The sequence below is a fragment of the Xiphophorus maculatus genome, chromosome 18, assembly GCF_002775205.1.
Source record: "Xiphophorus maculatus strain JP 163 A chromosome 18, X_maculatus-5.0-male, whole genome shotgun sequence".
In the NCBI taxonomy this organism is placed as follows: domain Eukaryota; kingdom Metazoa; phylum Chordata; class Actinopteri; order Cyprinodontiformes; family Poeciliidae; genus Xiphophorus; species Xiphophorus maculatus.
The window spans coordinates 22,843,216-22,863,432 of NC_036460.1; the positions used below are offsets into that span (position 1 = coordinate 22,843,216).

The 20,217-nt window shown below is 39.1% G+C and overlaps 2 protein-coding genes across 2 annotated transcripts in view; one reads left to right on the forward strand and one right to left on the reverse strand.

Moving 5' to 3' along the window:
• The window catches only part of arhgap35 (Rho GTPase activating protein 35), a 74,361-nt gene extending 64,026 nt beyond the window's left edge, over positions 1 to 10,335 (reverse strand). The window contains exon 1 of the mRNA XM_023350883.1: positions 9,580 to 10,335. The gene's annotated coding sequence lies outside the window, so the exon portion shown is untranslated. The remainder of the gene's footprint in view (positions 1 to 9,579) is intronic.
• A 4,515-nt stretch (positions 10,336 to 14,850) lies between these two features.
• On the forward strand, positions 14,851 to 19,471 carry ap2s1 (adaptor related protein complex 2 sigma 1 subunit). The gene is made up of 5 exons (XM_005804121.3): positions 14,851 to 15,004; positions 15,454 to 15,603; positions 16,388 to 16,501; positions 17,955 to 18,014; positions 18,119 to 19,471. The coding sequence occupies exons 1-5, from the start codon at positions 15,002 to 15,004 to the stop codon at positions 18,218 to 18,220; spliced, it is 429 nt and encodes a 142-aa protein (XP_005804178.1). The 5' UTR covers positions 14,851 to 15,001; the 3' UTR covers positions 18,221 to 19,471.
• The last annotated feature ends 746 nt before the right edge of the window (positions 19,472 to 20,217 follow it).

The following is a 20,217-nucleotide window of genomic DNA, read 5'->3' on the forward strand; positions in this document are numbered from 1 at the left end:
CTTAAAGACAACTCGGCTCAGCCCTGCTCCACAAGGACAACAAAAAAAACCCCAACAAAAAACAAACTGAAGCTGGGAGCAGAAGTGAACCGAAAAAAAAAATAAAAATTAAGTGACAGATAAACAACATGCGAAGAGGAAAACAGGCGCAGGGGTGAGACTAAGTGATCAATGAAGTTGGTGGGAAGTTCAGGAGAAGTCAGAAGCTCTACTCTCAAGAGGAGCTTGCGGTTGTGCCCACAGAACCTTTTCTCCATCCCTTTCCGCTCCACTTCTGTTGTCTCCCCCTTTTCTCGGATGCAAATCGCTCTGTGATTAAAGCTGCCAACTTTAATTAGAATACGTTTGAAGCAGAACACCCCTGTGCCTCACAGTCTCCGCCTCTCTCTTCTCCATCTGAACACTGCAAGTGAGCGAGTACACGTCCAATGACAGAGTCAAAATCCACGGAGGGACAGACTAATAAACAATCAAGACAAAGGACAAGTAAACTTCAAGCGCAAACAGTGTCAATATTAACAAAAGTATCAAATACTGTTCTTATAACCAGTTTAATTTTAAAAGCCACAAAGAAATTATCCACAGGTAAGGACCAAAAAAATATTTTAGATCAATATCGGACATTGCATGACATGACAACATACAAATGTTTATGCATCGGTTGATAATGTTGGAGTTATTCTTTGCAATAAAACTTATACCATCTGAAAGTCTATTTATTTACACTCAAATGAGGCCAATGTTATACAAATATTTGATCCTCACCCATAAAAACCATGTCAATGTCACTCTTTCAATGCCAAACTGTTTTTGTTTGGGGGTTTTTTGGCGGGGGACAATGTGATAATATCGTATAGCATCTCCCTCACTGGAAAAACAAGGATTGTAATCACTGGCGACGATCTCAGAGCAGGGAGACAAAACAACGAGATTCTGCCATAAGTGGAAATCCCATATCTCCACTCTTGTAGTGCAAACTATCCTCCAAAAGGTCAAAGCCCGACCCGAGCCCTACTGAACCCTTGTGGCATCAGCCTGGGTGTGCTGTTCACGTCAGAGAGACCAAGGTTGCTAGATTGACAGATTTGTAACAAATGCTGGTAGGAGAATATTCCACAACCACGTGCGACCAAGCTGGAGAACGCCGTGCAGACCGGATGACAGACTGGTCTGGCTGATTAGGGTGGAAAGCTTTATGTTTGTAAAACTGTTCTGAATAAATACAAAAGTGAGCATTTTCAATGCTTTCTTTTCTTTTGGCACGAGGACCAACTTAAAATGCTTATAAGTGGGAATTGTCCATTTTCCCAGAAATATTGCTAAAGTATATTTAGCGTTCTCATATCTTATCTTACCTAATAATCTGGTAGATCTATTGTTTTAGTCTGACATTATACCCAGAAACGTATGATATTATTTTACATAATGTTCCAATACTATGACAAACTCATACCACCCAATGTGCATATCTTACTATAACAACCAGTAAACATATCACCTTAAAATATGTTTTGTTGATTATTTGACAAATGCTGTGCCATGTTTTAATCTGACTGTAGTTTCTAATATTTACGCTGCATTTTGGAGCCAAACAGCAGCTCTGTTTGACATTGTTGCTGTCAGTTATGATTTTTACCAAGCAGATTTGAGAATAGGTGAATATCTCCGTTTTTTTGGTTCAAATACAAACCATTATACTGGACAAACAGCTTACAGGCTGTCCAACACCACAGCTTGGGTGTGTCAGAAAGACACACCCAAGCTGTTGTTTAGAAGTCTCTTTTCGCCATTTTCACAAATGTTAAGATAATCTCAAACTTTTGCTTGCTTATATATACACAATAATAAAACCACAGATATGTGACTTTCTGCTTACAGAAAACAATAGGCATTGAACCTTACTGAAGCGGTAGGTCGGATGCCAAAACATAACTACAACTAGATCTATGAAAGCGGAAATAAGGTGTGTGCTCACCTGACATGATTCAGAGCAGCAAGCATGCACAAAGTGTTTAGTAAACAGAAAGTAATTTACTGACTGACTGACTACCAGCAACTTAGAAGACTCCATTCCTGTCGATGAGGCACATTTCTTTCCTGATCAGGGTGGTTATAAACAGGCAGGCTGTTGTCCAACTGTCCTCATTACAGAAAGAAACAAGCATTACTGTCCCGTTGCTTTATGCCTCTGCCAATAAATCAGGTTTGAGATTACATCCAAGTATATCAACACTCTTAATAGTCAAGTGTATTTATGGTGTACCACAAAAGCTGATTCTGGTCAAAGACAAGGCTGTGGTTCACAAACATGATAAATCATATTGATGTCTTTGCACGTATAAGTATGTCACCAGAAGTTAAAGTTAGCTTTTAGTTCTTCGGTTTAGATGTCGTAAAACGACGTGACATCAAACAGTTTTAATCATCTCATCTTGAGGCAATATTATGCTGTAAAACATAATTTCCTAACATTCTTGTGGGCATTAAATTTTTCCAGACCGACATGCCAGTAGTAGAAATATAACTTGTCTACCGAGTCCTTGTCAGCAAGACAGTAATTGTCTTGTTGACAAGCATTCAGTAGTCTTGTTCATCGGACCACTGATCTGGTACACTGACAATGTGGTAACTTAACCCACCATATGTGTGTGATCTTATTTTTAACCTTGATTTGTGAACCTGATAAACAACAATAAGTTGTTTTTAAGCTGTTTTCTTTTTTCTCCGTCTCTTTTGGGCAAGGTGTAACATGTTGCTCAATCCTTCAAATACTCAGATCCAAATCTGACTTGGAAAACATTGCATCAAAGTTATATAAAAACTGAACAATAAGGAATTGCATCATAGATGACCATGATAGACTGAAATAAAAAATGGCTGTAATCTCTCTGAAAAGGAAAGACATTTCAGATATTAAATGACTTAGTAGTACACCAGTAGTACACCTGAATTTCCCCTCTCTGGAACAATAAAAGCTATTTCTATTCTGTTCTCTTATTTGGCAAAAATTTACAATATTTAACTTGAATTGCTGCTCGGAATAAAAATGTTTTTTTTTTTAGTGCTTCATTTGAATTAAAATAAACTGTTGTCATTTAAACTAAACTAATGTAAACTAAAGATTCGGCTTACTGAAGTTTTTAGTCACACTTGAAGTGTTGGACATATTTTGGACAATTCCTCGCTCTTGTCACTTTATGTAACTTGAAAATTGCTTTTGTTTAGTTCTAATTAAACCTGCTGCTATTTCCTCCCCAATTTTTTTGGCAATCAGTACTTCTGGTGTCTTTTGAGATTAAGCCGCATGCTGGGCGTGTTGGCAGTCACACGAGCAACATCTGTGCGTTCACACCACAGTCAAGTTTTAAAGTCAAGTTTTCACCATACTTGATGTTAGCATTAAAAAAGATAAATGTCAAGGTGACAGTTCACATCTCTTGCTGCGACACGATGCAGTAGAACAGTTTAATCCCAATTTTGATCAAAATCATGATATACCAACAATTCATTCATGCTGCGATAGAGAGAGCAAGAGCAAGACTTTCACCAGTAAGACAAACACATGGAGAGATGTCTTTTTCATACTAACTCCTTGTAGTTAGGTTGGACATTTACCCATGATGCAACACTGATTACTGATTTGGGACACCCAGGGGCCTGCTAAGCCTTCAGTCATTTAAACTATTTCTCCTTACTTCTCTCTGATCTCCTCCTTAGGTGTGCTGCTGCCTTTTGCTTTCTAGATTATTTTGATTGCACATTACAACACTTCCACTTCCACATATACAGGCCCCTCGTCCACACCTGATACCACTGATCTCACTGACTTTCACATTCCATATTGGAAACTTTGATTTTAACCTTAGTTTTTGTTGAATAAATGTATACTTCAGGAAACTCCTATACATGGAGTGCCTCTCTTTTTGTTGTGGCTTTTTAAGACAATTCATAACAGGGGAGGTTAGAATCATTCGGTCTGGCAAAACCATATAATAAAAAAAATAGCTCTCTCACAAAGCGCCTTGACATTGCCTCTGTGTCTAGTATACATATAAAACAACCCCACTTCCAGCAGAGGCAAAGGAATAAAGTTTTAAATGCTGTCATTGCATCTTTTATTATGGTTCTCGAATAGAAAATTGAATAGAATCAAATTAAAGTTTTACAAAAAGCAGAGATTGGCCACAGAACTCTTATTGGCGCATCTTTAAATGAACTTCCAGTCTTCGAAGCTCAGCCTTTTTCTATCTGTTGAAAAGTATCAAAAACTGCTTGAGATAATAACGAGGAACGGAGCGCAGACAGGCTTTTAGCTTAAAAAGGTCATCACTTAACACCAGTCATTTGTGTCATAATTAATTACTACCTACAACTTTTTTATGACAGCATTTATTTCTTATAATTTAGCACTTCCCTCTATCTTGCCAATTACAGGATCCAAGTTATCAGTTGCACCAGTATTAAAGGCAGACCCTTGGGGCATTCAAGAGTTATCGCTTTTACAAGAATCAGATGACCCAAAAGTATCCCCCCTTTGGCCTAACATGAATGAATAATAAAACAGACTGCTGCCCCTTTCCAGCTCCTCTCCTCACCTTTGACCCTGTGCTCTCCACTTCTTCTGGCCCACCTCTTCCCTCCCACACAGCCACGCATCATAGGTGGACTTCCTACAGGAAGCCCAGGGGCGCCAACAGCGAGAATCTCCAGTGAGAAAGTTAAACAAGAAATCATGGAGCATCTGCCCCAAATTTGACAGAAAAAGAGTGGGTCTGAACATCAGGTTAACAAAAAAATAATAATCAGATCAGTGTTATTGAAGATTATAGACATCGTCACATTTATCTTTAAATGTTTGCGTAGGTGAATTTCAGTGGGAACAGTCTATCACCATATCAAGCTGTAAGCAGCAACACTGACTCATCCCAAAAATAATCAGACACTATTACACCCATTATGTGTAATGGAGGGTGTGTTTAAGCGTATCAAGTCTTTTTTTAAGTTAGTTCCCAAGGCAACCTGCCAACCTGGTTGAACTTTAAACCTGCAGAACATGCTGGAGCTGCATGCAGGTAAAACAAACGTTGTGTGAGCGACTACAGCAGCACAAGTCCAACCTCTTGACCTCTGAGCAGTGGCCTAATTTCACTGCCAGAGACTCAATCATAACATCTTATCTACGGACGTGCTGACTCATGGAATTCGGCTGGGCCATAGCTGAGCAGCAGGGTTACTTATGGCTGACATTGATTGGTCGATCCATGAGCACAAACACCAAAAGGGCGCATACCAGAGACACAGCCTGAAGCAGAAACTGGCAGCAGTTCGCTCGCGCTTTGTTTCACTCTTGTTGCCTCCGAACTGACAGCCGACTTTGTTGTGTCACTTTTTTACTTTTTCTTGCTCTTCCCAGAATTCCCTGCACCCAGGCTCTCCATGGCTCTTCCACATTACCACAGCCCCTTGTTCCTCTGTTGTGTAATTGGAGCTGAAATGGCAAAACAACGGCCGCTCGTTTCCAGAGGTCACCATTCCTCTGCGGCTCACATCCTGGTTCTTCATCTCTATGGTCACACTAAGTCCAAATGCTGTTACTGTTGTTTTCTTGTGCTTTTTCTTACCCCCCTCCACTGCAACAAATGTACACTCCCAATAAAAATAAAGCTATGTAACAAAGTGTGGATTTCCACAGTAGGATTTATTTTATAAACCAAAGTTTCTGAAATGTTCTTGCAGAAACAAAATGCTAATTCAGCGTTGTGTCTCCTTGGTTTGGTGACATCCCAACACGTCTGAATCTGAATCTGCTTGATTCTTAAACGAGGAGATAATCAACTTTTGTCATATTCCAACATAAATGTTTAAGTTGCATTTGAGCCTAAGTTTACCACTGACAACTCCTAACCTATGGATGCTACTGAAGATGTCGACATCAACAATGGCAAAGACTGTCTTCAGACCTTTAACTGGCACAAATATGTGTCCCATTGCACAGCTCAATCATTTGTTGCAGTAGTACAAAACACTTGTTTGCACCTTAAAAAGGAGGTATTGCACTGACAACAATAATTTAAAAAACCCAGATTTATTCAAAAGAACTCAGATCAGTTACCTTAAGTTATGTCAAGTCACCAGAAGTAAGTGTGCTTGCTTTGGAAAACTTGCAAATCGAAGAACTGACTATGACATGCTGTTCTACAGGAGGCAAACAACATCTAAACCAAGTCTGATTTTACAAAAAAAACGTCTGGATAGTAACTAAAGCATTTCTTCAGAACTACATAGGAAATATTTACAGTATACAGCACAATAGAAATGTATTTGTGCTAAAATATAATACACATGTTGTGATTGTAAGGTGAGCTTGAGTTACAAAGTGAAACCAATCTACTTGGATCACTGGTTTAATTTTGAATTATTTTCACGGTCATTTAATTTAAAGGACTAATGCAGAGAACTGTGTGAAGTCCTATAAATCATCTGCAAATTTGTAATGAGCTAGAGAACAGAAGCAGCGGGGACAGAGGAGGCCTCAGTTCGACTGACGCAGGCACACTTTCTAATGGAAATTCAGATACAATCATCCCAGAATGCACTTCTCTCTGCCTAATAATCGGACACTAAAACAAGGCGGTCATTGAGAGGAGAGAGTGACTGTAATCTGGTCCAGTGAACTCCAAAGCTGGCCGCTATAATTGGCTTCTTTTATGCACCAAACACAGACTTTCAGGAAATAATAATAATAATAATAATAATAATAATAATAATAATAATAATAATAATAATAATAATAATAATAATAATAATAATAATAAAATCCACTCCTTTGAACTACCAGTGGGGGAAAAATTTTTATTAAAGCACAATTCCACAAGTGGGGAAAATTGCCATGCTGGGTGTATGGAGTCAGCTCATGCTGACAGGTGGAACAGTTGTGAAATTTGCAAATGAGCAGGTAAGTGGCCTGCGATTTACCCAGCAGTGCACTGGTAAACAAAAGCTGGGGGTTAATGTGGTCAAAATATGATAAGTCACACAGGGAAGTAGTGACTGTGAGGTTTATTATAACTCTCTTACTCTTTGATAAAATAAATTCAGCAAACCTAATGTCAGATTTTTGGATCTCTGATTTGATAATAACAGAAAAAGTGGGGTTTTTTGCACCGATAGGAAAACCTGGGCCGATATCTACATCCTGTTATGTCCAATGACAGATATCTACCAATACAATATATGTTATATTATATATATTTTGACACCTTGAAAAAAATGACCACACTGCTGACTTCACCACTTCTTATCTGCTTCGGTTAAACTCCCAAAATTCCTTCGCAGCATCACTATGACACATGACTAAGCAAACAACATATGAACATCCTCCTCTCTTCTCTCTCAAGAATCAAATAGCAACGATATGAAAATAACTACTGATTGTTAATATCAGCCCAGTTTTACTTGTCAGACCGATACCGATATGTCAAAAAATTACTAATATCGACTGGTACCGATGTTAGTGCCGATATATTGTGTATCTATTGTGTATATATTGGGTTTTTTTAAATCAATTGACCAGCTAATCACCAATCAGTGCAGATTCTGGGAAAACTGACTAAACTTGAGTCTGTACATCTTTACAAATCACCTTTCTTACTCTGATATTAAGAAATAGAGAGAATTTGTTATTTAATGCCACACCCTGTTGAGATCAGGATCTATCATCCAGTGACCTCAGCAAAACAAAACAGAAAAAAAATGTATCTGCATCCCTGGCCTACATCCTGATGAGCCAAGTCTGCATCCTCTAATCTCAGGAACACGGTCAAAACCCAAAGCCTCCCATCTCAATCCACAGCCCTGAGGCAGAATGTCAGGGGTGAATGCGGCTAGCTAGCCCGCTGCCTGAACAAATGGCACAACTATTAGAGTAAGACAGACTTCCCAGAGAGGTGTGACTGCATTGCAAAGGGCCCAATCAAGCACAGCACAGGAGAGCTGACAGCTGCTAATGCATTTACCTGTGAGTAAAAAAGAAAAAAAAAACCCAGCATATTTCTGGGAAAATCTATATACGCATGTGTTTACTCAGTCTGCTTGGTCATCCTAATAAAGCCTGGATTAAATCTATTAAAAAAAAGACTTATCAAATGTACTCAGTCAAAACACGCCAGGGCAAATGTGGGATAATGAGTCACTAGATTTGCTGGAACAAGCCGCCCCATCCACAACACATAGCACCAGACAAAAGACAATCAAATGACAAAGTTCCTGTTTTTTTGCAAATGCCTCATTTATCATGCAATGACACAGCAGTAGCTGCAGCTACAACTCAAAGTCCCCCTGCATGCTGAAAACAGGCCACAGTTATCTCACCCTGTGGGGAATATTTCACAGCCAGCATCCACTTGTAAAAAGAAAAGCACTCAAGTCCAGCAGAGGGACTCGAAGAGAAAGGGAGTGGCTGCAGAAGCGATGACCAGTCTGCGTTGAAATAAAACTGTGACACATCAGTGAATGATCTCGCAATACAAGAGAAAATGCTTGTGACAGCAATCATTCCTAACTTGACTCCGTTCTAGTCAATCCTAATATTAGAAAAGGCATAATTGGTGTATGCCATCTGAAAAGACTAAAGCAATTTCTCCTACAGAAAAGGGACAATATAGAAATGCACCGATCAGCTTTTACCGGCCGAAACAATTATCTTTTTTTCACCTGATACAGCAAGGTGAAAAAAGTATGCAAGGTTCATTTATAGTGGTTGTAGCTTTGAATCCCACAGACAATTACGGACCTGTAAGAGTTACCTAATTTATTCTCAAAAGCATCCGTCCCTAGCACAGATCGGCCTTATTCAAGTCAAAAAAGTCCATCAAAGGACAGGCTGCTGGTCAATGAGCTTACAAACTATAAATGGTGGGAGTTCTTCATTTTGATGTATTTAGAACCAGGAGGGGAACAAATAGAAATGTCAGTTTTTAACCTGCCGCTCAATCCGAGTCAATTGAGGATAAATCAGACAGCTGCTATTTCTATCCATTTCATGCATCTCTGTAAGTCAACTTGGAGCTTACTCCCAATCTCTATAGTACTACAAGAACATTCGATTTTGGAACAGAAATACACTCAGTCCACTTTATTTAATAAGACCTGATAGTGCAGATTAGGTAGCAAACATATGCCTCTGTAGCTATCATGTCCTGCCCTTTAATGAATGCATGATGTTGTAGAGTTTCTCCAGGCCTGGCAAAATCATTCAAACAATTTAAAGGCTTGAGGTACACATTTGTACAATCTTCCTATTCCATACCAACCAGCATACCTTAGAGAGGCTCTGAATATGAATTTCATGAAGCCATACATCATCATTAGAAAAAAGAAATCATTATTGCTACAACTAAGGACTTCAAATCGTGCCAGCCCTGTGTGTGTGGGGGGGGAATGGGGTTGACTCCCAGTTCTCTTCTTATTCGCAGGAGCTCAGCCCAACACGAGCTGCACTGCTCAGAACAAGACAAACACCCTAAAATATCGGCTTATTAAATTGCTATGATAATGTATGGAAAAGAGGAGTCTACATACCACAAGCAATCCTGTCTTCCCAGCTCTCGTCCACGCCGTTCTTCCTCTATGTCGCTCCTCTGCCACTCACGGCCGGGGAAAGACTTTTCCTTAAATATATATTTTAAAAAAACACAAAACACTCCCCAGAAACACTCGCATCGATTCTTTTTTTCCGCTTTTCTAGTAAACACGCCGTCTGGCCCATTCCCCCCCTACATTAAGAGCTCATCCCCCCCGCTGTAGTCTGAAGTTTTCAGACATGAGCATTTGCACTTTCTCTTTCAGGAGAAAAAAACAGAACTCGTTTCTGATAACAAGCAGCAGCAGTAAAAAAAAAAAAAAAAAAAAAAAAAGAAAGAAAGAAAATCTTGCCAAAATACAAGGAAAAAGTCCCGTCCTTTCACATAGGCTGGAAATGTCTGGCGAGGAGAGAGAAAAAGAAGGGGGAAGGCGTTGGGAAGCGCTGTTTCGGTGTGTTTTCCCCTTCTTGGATCACCACCACGTTGTTTTCACCAATTATTGTTTCCTTTGTTGTGTCTGAAATAAAAAAAATAAAAAAAAGAAACAAAACAAAACAAAAGAGTCCGTATGGAAGCCGACTGGGAGCTCTGCCGTCGTTTACAGCAACGCTATTTTCAGAGTAAGGACAGCTCGTTGTGAGGCGCTGTGTTTTCCTTTCTCATGTTAAGCCCCTCTCGCAGGATAAATGCGTGACGTTGAGTACGAGCCGATTTTTCCCCCCCTCAGCTTCCCCAATAATGGCGGACGTTCTCCTCTCCGATTCACAGAAAGCAGAGAGAGTCTCTCCCCTCCCAGCGGTTGATGCCACAATTACAGCCCAACACAACAATATGTGACAAAAAGCATTATGGATGTCATTTACTTTAGGCCAGAATGGCCAGAAATAGAGGTTTATTTTTAATTTAATGATGTCTGAATGATTTTAAATAATATCTGACCTTGGAATTATTTGGGTATTTAAATAAAGCGTATAAAAATAAAACCATAGAGTCATCTCAATCCTACGTGGAAATGTGATCTTATTGTATCTTTACATAACTTTGGCTTTATGCCACAAATCTTAGCCAGGTTTTGTATTTTGGGATGAAATATTTTTTTCCCTCTGATGTTCACTCTCTCATATCTGCACCTATATCGTTATTGTTTTGTGCTCATTGGTTCAATTCAGATTATATATGTAGTGCACAACAAATGTCATCTCAAGGCATTTTAGAAAAGAAGTCATTTCAATTCAACATCGCTGTTTTAGCCATAAGCTTTATCAAGAAGGAAAGTTTTAAGGCTAGTCTTTATAGTAGATCGAGTGTCTGCCTCACTAAAACCTTAAACATCTTCCTCAAATTGTGGGACCCAATCTGAGAGCAAAGTGTCGTGTTAGGAAGATGGTGTCTCATGAAAGATGGTGTTTCATTATTAAGGGCTTTATATATGTGTGTGTGTGTGTGTGTGTGTGTGTGTGTGTGTGTGTGTGTGTGTGTGTGTGTGTGTGTGTGCGTGCGTGCGTGCGTGTGTGTGCGTGTGTGTGTGAGAAGGAGAATCTTAAATTCTATTCTGGATTTAATGCAGAGCCAGTGGAGGTTCTTTTCAAAAACGCAAAAATCCCATTCAGAATTTCCCAAGGCTCCATCTTTAGCCCCTATAATGTATGCGCCCAGTAGCTCAGAATATGACGATGATAAGCTGCCATAATAATGCAGGTGATACGCAGCTCTACAATACGATGTCACCACTATGAACCCATCCAAGCACTGAATATATGCATAGAACAAATCAGGGCATGGATGTCAAAACTGCCCTTTTATCATCTAAAGAACATTTCTAGGAAAGACGGACTAATGTCCCAGCATGATCTGGAAAAACAAATCCATGCTTCTATACTTAGTTTAAATATTGCGACAATGTCTTCGTAGGTCTGCCCAAAGAAATCAATCAGACAGCTTCAGATGATCCAAAAGGCTTCTGCTAAAACTAGGAAGTTAAAACACACCACCTCAGCTCGGAGAGTAGACTCTAAAATACTTCTGTTAGTTTATAAATCACTGAATGGTTTAGCACCAAATTACATCAAAGATCTGTTGTTGATGCATTAACCTTGCAGACCACTTTTCTGATAGAGAGCAGAGTTCGTTGTTCTGTGCCTGACAGCATGTTGACTTGGTTCTGAAACAGCAAAAATGTCCAAAAAGCAAAGTTTGAGTAACTTTTTCTTTCACCATAAAAGAATAAATTGACTTTAATGTAAATTTAAAGCGCAGAAGCACACAAAATAAATTTCACATTTGTCTGTGTGAGTAATAATTCAAATAGGATTTGGGTTATTGCTTCTGGTTGAGCCTTCACTTTGTTACAGCAATATATCTGCAGTTTAGAAAAGGACTAACTGAGTATATTTTTGTTCCATTTCCCTCCCCGGCCCCAGGGGTCACACATACCACTTCCGTTCTTTTACAGCAGACATTCACACGTACAAAAGTCAAACATTAGTCCTTCTCTGACATATTCAACCGTCCCTCCTAGGCTTCACCCAATAAAGGATTCACCTGATAACTCTGACCTGAAGCCTGATTTAGCTTCAGTGGCAGCAGAGAGGGGAAATATTTCCTTCCTAAGAAAATCAATCATCTCAAAGGTTAGTCCTAATTACTTGAGTTGTGCTCAGAGTCCTCCACTTGATAAAAGAATTACAGTGACGGGTCTGGTACTTTGATAAGTTCAGCCAGTGAATGATGAATAATTCAATGTTCTGAGGATGTCAGCGGCGCTGTACTTTGGAGAAATGACTGCAGAGTCGCACAAGAGCTCAAACAGATGTTTAATGTCTCTTACTTGGAACCCTCTCCTGAATATTTTCTCCCTCATTCTCTGTGAGTTCTTGAACTTCCTGAAATATGCCTTTTTAGACTCTTGATCTAAAATCAGTTTAATATTAAGCTATACTTTATGTGGCTTTACAACCAACTTTATTGAGCTGTTATGTTATAGGTAGGAGAGTACGAGCGTTGATGGCATAAAATGTGACTTCCTGGCAAAGCAATGTTCAACTTGTGCTAAAACAAAAACATACCTACCGTCACATTGCTTGCTGGGCTTTTAGCAATATTTGCATTATCCCGATTGCACAAAGCACGGTTAGCAGGGGTCAAAGTTTCAACTGAGCAACCTGTCTCTGTTTCAAAGGCCTTTCTCCTCCATTTGCTTTCCTTTCCTTCTTTTTCCCCTTCTCATGTTGTTTTATAATGCTAAATACCATCTAAGCAATTTCATCCTTGCTTAGAGATTACCACAGTAATAGCGCTTTTATGAAGCCAGGCACATTGATGCCAAAACACAGCCGCAGGCATTGCATGGAAGAAAAACGTCTTTTGTTGAACCACTTGCAAGCTTCCGTTATCTTTTTTGTTTTCTTTCTTTCTTTTGCTGTTCCACCTCAACTCTTCTCCGCATTTTGCAGCTGACATATTTCTGGGTCCCATAGGACGAGCACATTCCTTTCCTCGCAGTTGTGCAATCCCTGACAATCACAGTCCACCACCTCCCCTTCTCCCTCTGACTCCCTACTCGCCCAAAGTGCTCACAGGGCAAGCTGTCCAAACTGTCTGGGCAATGCTCTCTGGTGAGCTGGCAGCCTAGCCTGACCTGTGTACAAAAACCGACCCCTGGTGATGAAGGAGCGAAGCACAAATAACTTGTTTTAAAAACACAACAGACATACAGTGGACATACAAATCTAAGCACCACTGGCAAAATAGCAGGCCACTGTGTTGTTAGAAAAACAGATGTGTTAGAACTTTCTCTGTTTTTAATCTGACCTGTGCAATGAAAGACAAAAACATAGTGGGAAAGGTAGAAAATAAGAATTGAACATGATATGGTAGAAGAGGGTGCTGTTGGACTCAAACTGAGGATGTGTTCACTAACACCCACCACATTTAAGCTCACGTTAAACTGGATCCGTTATTTGAAAGCGTGTCTCATTAGCCCTAAGTAACTTTCAGCGTTTTCAAAAAGGTTTTTCTCACATTTTCTTGGCCATATTTCAAAGCAAAATCCACAGTCTGCAAACAGCTTCTAGTAGTTTCATTGCCAGGAGGCATCAGTCAGAGGAAAACACAGAAAAATTAATGAGGCTTTAAATGTACCATGGAACATGGTCATCATCCTATTGAAGGAATATGTTTTCACAAGTGAACAGAGAGAAACTGGTCACCCCACCCCATAACACCTACGGGATAAGGTGGCAGCATAGACCATTTCTTTCAAAGAACTTTAGCAACCGAAAGCATATTTGCAAGATGTATTTTGATCTAATGAAAACAGTGTTGAACTTCATGGCCAAAATTCTAGAAGGTATTTTGGGAGCAAAACACCTGCACAACACCAATCCCTCTGGTGGTGCCATCATGACTTTTTTGTGCTGGGTTTCTCCAGGTATAACTGATGGCTTAGTCATGAACAGTTCTCTGGGCCAGTCAGTGTTGGTACAAAACTATTAGCCTTCTGCTAGACAGTTGACAATTAAGAATCTAACATAGGAGTCCAGAGTCCAGACTTAGATCTAATTTTTCCGAAGAATGGGACTGTTTAAGAACAAATACTAATGTGGCAGGTGTCTATTCTATATTTTCACCAAAGTATGTGTATTTAAATAGAAATTACAAAAATACATGTTATTGAAAATATTATTAAAACTGCTACAGCTGGTTTAATTACTTGTTTTTGGAAGTGGTTGAAATAATTGTTACTTTTCTGTTTTAAAATTAGTTACAGTATATTATATTTTTACTGACATGTTCAGTAATGGTTATTGGATTGCTAGAATCTCGTGCTTTCCTGTACCTAAATGCAATGAGTGGCATCGTTTGGCTTCATATATCCTTGTCCATAACAAGAATGACATTTCTGTATTCAAAATATTTGAAAGTTTGCAATAAAGCTGAAGTTGAACAGTATTGATATTCGTGGACGTAGCTACATATACTAATGAAATGTCAGAGCGGTTGTTTAATAATTGTCAATGTCTCAAAGAATTGTGTGAGAGAATCCAAACAGTTCTTGTTAAATATCTGAGCCACTTCTTTCGGATCTAAAAACAAAAGCCGGAATTCCCGTATCCGCATCGCGACCAACGGATGGACTCATGTGACTTTTAACGCAACTCATTAAGAAATCGTCATGCCGGATTTATGGGTTTTGTAGTTCTAAAACTGAAAGCTCTGAGTTCCTACCAGTGCAACAGAAACACGATTCCCATCATGCAACGGTACTTTAGCGTAGCTTTGCACTTCCGGTTAGCTTGGTAAGATAGCGGACGAGCGGTCGATAGAAGAAATCCTGATGTGTTAGTGTGGAAGTGGTGCTTTTTCTGCTCAGGAACGCGGTATTTTCTTAAGCTCGCAAAGACTTTATTTGGAAAACGAAAATGGTAACTATGTCATTGTTTTGCGTTGCTGGGCTTTACTTAAAATGTCAGTTGGAGTTTGGTACCGTTTGAGGGTTGGACTGATAAGCTCGACATTCAGTCAGCAGGAAAAGAAAAACGCTAGCGATGTATTTATTGACCTAAAGAGTCGAAATGTATTCAGTTGACCCAAACTAGTTTAAAAATATGGCTGGCTTTCTAATTGAACTGTCCTGTTGCTAAATAAACAGCTGTTGTCATTTCACATTAGCTAGGCTAGTAGTAGTTTTTAGCTACAATGACTTCTTTACCAACCTGTCCACACTTCTGCGTTTTTGCCTACCCTTTAAAACGTTAAATGTATATATATTTTGTTTTCCCATATTAAATTGCTTTGACTAAGGTGATCATTTTTCTATTTTTGTTGTAGCTTTACTAATGTTTATTTTTCTGTTATCTTTTTCCTCGTGAAGATCCGCTTCATCCTCATTCAGAACCGAGCAGGGAAGACGCGGCTGGCCAAATGGTACATGCAGTTTGATGACGACGAGAAGCAGAAGCTGATCGAGGAAGTGCATGCCGTGGTCACTGTCAGGGACGCCAAGCATACCAACTTTGTTGAGGTAAGGGGATTTGTTCATGTTTAACTCGTGGTTCATTCTTTGCGCAATTTTCTCTCCAGCAGATTGATGGTCCTGAACATTTTCCCAAGAGTGTTTATTGTTAAAGGATCTTGCTAAGAGTCTAGATTAACATAATTGCTGTTTTCCAACTAGTTGGTGCAAAGCTGCAGTCTCTCTATGCTATGTGACTGTTCTCATGGAAGCCGTCTGTTGTTTTCCCTCGAAATGAAATCTGCAATCACTATTTAAAATGAAAGTGTCCGCTGAAAAGAAAAGCTGACTTTTTGTGTGTTTTGAAAACGCTTTAAATGTAGACACCTTAAAATGTGAAATATTTCGGTTTAAACTATATAAGCTTTTATGTTTGTAGGGGTCCTACATTAACCATTTTCATATCAAGCGAATCATTTACCTGTGGCTTATTGTACAGGGCATTGGCATTTTTTAGGAGAGGAGAGGCTAAAATTAGTGAGAATTCACTCATTTTCATTCACTCAAGTCATTTAAATACGAGTCATTAAACTCAAAGGAACCTGAGTTTCTGTACAACCTTGAATTGTACGACCTTCAATTCAAAGTCGATGCATCTGATGCTCCAAGCCATCAGATATAAACAAAAATCTGACCTTGTTTTTTTTTTTTTTTCTTCATCCTGCGGATTTTATACGTTTATGCGACTTTTTTTTATGGGAAAGCTGTGGATATTGAGCGCTGGTGAAAGTGCCGACGTTATGAAACGAGATGCTGAGTTATTAAGAGTGTTTCTTTTGTTTTACTCCCACAGTTCAGGAACTTCAAGATCATTTACCGGCGCTACGCTGGCCTCTACTTCTGCATCTGTGTGGACGTGACCGACAACAACCTGGCATACCTCGAAGCCATCCACAACTTTGTGGAGGTAAGTAACTGAGACACACACCATGTAGACAGAGCATGTGAACTGTGATGATTTAGTTGTTGTGGTCTGCTGGTTTCCAGGAATGTCTCCAGAGGGTTTCTCGTTCGTTTTATTGTCTTTTTTCAAAAGAACGCTTTCTGGTTTATTTACTTGCTGCATCTAAATGTCAAACTTGTATTATTTTTCCAGTCAGTTCAAGTATTATCTCACTGTAAGCACATCAAATAAGTTACTGTTACTGCCTGATGCTTTCATGTCTGTATGGACCAATATTTCTGAGAAGCACTTGTTCACGCTTTGCCATAAAGAATTAAGGCAGTTCTGAAGGTAAAATTTGCTACAGCACAGCTCTAGTATGATGTACTGAATAAAGAGGCCATCCCATGGGATTTGTTTTCGCTGAGTTTGTAACACAATTTTTCCCCATTTCTTCAATGTAAGCAAAGCAAAACTGAAATGAATGATGGTTCAGTTATTCAAATTTATATATTAAGTCTTAAAACATTGTAAAAACTACTTACTGTAGAAATGAAGTGTAACTGGTTTTACAACCCGACATGTAGTTTGTAAAATGTTTGCAATATATTGCAATATTTTTGTCTTATGCTATGTGTCTCTATCATTTAATTAACTCCCTTCTGAAATTTCAAGCTTAAAGTCCAATCAGTTTTATTGTTTTTTTCACTAAGACAAACAGTTGAGCATTTTTGTCTTGACTGCTCAGGAGTGAAGGTCTTTTAATTTACTGTTTGACCTTGACAGAGGCATTTAATGTACAGCAATGCAGGATCTTAAAGCCCCCTGTCTTGTTCTATGTGGCCACTTCTAGAGAAAAAAAGATACTTGTTTTTGTCCTTTTTTTTTGATTCATTCTTTTGTTGTTGTAGCTGTGGCTTGAGAATTCCATTATCTTTAATCCATTCAGACAAATGAAAGAAAAATGGAGCTTTTCCCCCCCTTTTCCTTATATATCCACAGACTACTCATTATCTGACATGCACAGTTAAATAATGCAATAAGATGTTAGAGACACCAAATGAGTTCTGTCACATTATTACAACAGGTTGAAATAAAAATCTCTTCAACGTGCAAATGTAATATGTTATAAATGTGTTTTCCACCTCTCCTTTTTAATTTTTTTTTTTTTTTATCGCTCTGGGATGATTCTGTTTTCTTTTTCATATTGACATGATGTACTGCAGCTCTACACCCATTTGACACACTGTTCAGTTTTGTGAAAAGTGGCTGATATTTTCAGTGTGCTGCAGCTTCTCCATCACTGTTCGGCGTATGAGCAATATTAATGTAAAATTACTTCCTGCCGGTAGAAGACAGAATTGACACTTTAGCAGATTTATGAAGTCATTATTGTACTCAACATGCTATTAAATTAGCTTGTTTCAATCAGAACATTGATTTCTCCTGATTTTTTTCCTGCTTCTTCTCTCTGAAGGTGCTGAATGAATATTTTCACAATGTGTGTGAACTGGACCTTGTGTTCAACTTTTACAAGGTGAGATTGTTTTCCATGTCGAGACTTTGCGATTGTTTTTAGAAATGCAGCACAGATGACAGCTCCTTGTGCGTTTTTGTCTTACTTCCCGTGTGCGTTTCAAGGTGTACACCGTGGTGGACGAGATGTTCCTGGCAGGAGAGATCAGGGAGACCAGTCAGACCAAGGTCCTCAAGCAGCTCCTCATGCTCCAGTCACTAGAGTAGAAGCTGATCCCTCTTTCCCCACTTATCTGCATCCCCTGGCATTCAACCCTAGCTTCTCCGTGTTTTATATCGCTCTGAAAAGCCACCACGTCTCTCTCCTGCCACTTCTTCAATGGCCGCAAGGAAGCAGCGTTTAGAGAACATAGCCAATATTGTCTAAATATTGATATTTGAGGTAAACTAAACTGCTTGCCGTTGAAAAATTAGATTTTGCAATATTCTGTACACGTGGAACAGCTATTGTTGTCAGTAGGCGAACAGAAAAACACTTGTATTTGTTACTGTTTGAAATCCTCATTAAGGTGCAGTCATGTTTGTGTTCTCTCTCAGCCAGCGGGTGCGGAAACTAGTTATTCTGTGTATTAACAAGTAAATTGACTCATTTACCTCTGTGCACTGTTAAAATCAGTGTAAAACTGTTGGCCCCTGTCCCCTTTTGTTGCTCTTTAACCCATACATTCATCTAATGGCACTACGTTTAACTAACAAGCACCAAAAAGAAAATGTGGATCACAGATGGTAATGAAAGCCTTGCAGTCAAAAAGCAATAGCCTCGGGAACATTACAGTATTCTTCAAGGCTCATTTGCATTTTTTATTCAACTCTCGCTGCAAGCAGACGACAAGTAGAAATTCATTTTAGAGCGATTAACTCATCACAGCGAGTTCATCCTACTCGAATGCAGTACAGTTTCAATGTTATGCTAACCTGTGCTGTGTCAGGCATCCTTCTGGGTGGTGGATGACACGATAAATTATCTGACTGATTTTTTTTTTTTTTTTATTTCAACAAATTGTGCTTGTTGGGTCCCTCTCAAAACACTTAAAATGGAGACGAAACTTGGACATTCAGCGTATTTTCCATGAGGCAGTAATGTGATGTTTGCTCAGTGCGGTGTGTGTAAATACAGTGCATCTTGTTGAGTATTATGAAATGAAGTCATACAGAGTCGTACATTCCTTTGGCTCTCCATAAAGCGAAATTGAATTTTAAGCTCCCTCGTGAAGTCAAAACGATCTGCTTTTATACATGTCTCTGCCGGAGTTAAACGCCTGTGAAATTGAAAATGTCATTCTAATTTTAACCATATCCAGTCGCACAGTTGATTTCACATGTTGACAAATGTTTTATCGATCGAACAATAGTGAACAATCTGCCACTTCCTTTCTTGTGAACCTTATGAGATGTCTCCAGTTCAATACCTGTATGTCCCATTTTTTTTGTGTAAATAAACAAAAGTTGACCAAACTGTTTCATTAGTATGACTTATGCTGTCAGTGATGGGACTGCCATTGGAGTATCCATTAACCTGCACCTTTTTTACACTTTGTCACAATTAAAGCTATATACTTCAGTGATTTTTAAAGGGATTTTAGACATAAAGTAGTGTTTATCTAAAAACAGTCAACATTTTACAATTAAAAATGTAAAACGAGTTAGGCACATCTGTATTGATCCCAGTTTACCAAGACAAGTCTCTACCTGAGTGAAGTTGGCCCCCCCACCTTCTTCAAATTAGACAAAATTGGTGTCAATCAACTCGGCTACGTTTGTGCAGCAAAAATTTTCGTTTGTGCCGTTATCATTTTAAAGATATAAAGAAATGTTTTTAGAGGTCATCAAAGGTCAACCAGCCCCCCACCTTCTTCAAATCAGACGAAATTGGTGTCAATCAACTCGGCTACGTTTGTGCTGGTTTGTGCAGCAAAGATTTTTGTTTGTGCTGCTTCGGTTTTGAAGATATTAAGGAAAGGGTAAAGGTCAAAAGGTCAACCAGCCCCCCCACCTTCTTCAAATCAGACGAAATGGGTGTCAATCAACTCGGCTACATTTGTGCAGGTTTGTGCAGCAAAGATTTTCATTTGTGCAGCTATCATTTTAAAGATATTAAGAGGGCTGGTTGACCTTTGATGACCTCTAAAACATTTCTTAATATCTTCAAAACCGAAGCAGCACAAACAAAAATTTTTGCTGCACAAACCAGCACAAACGTAGCC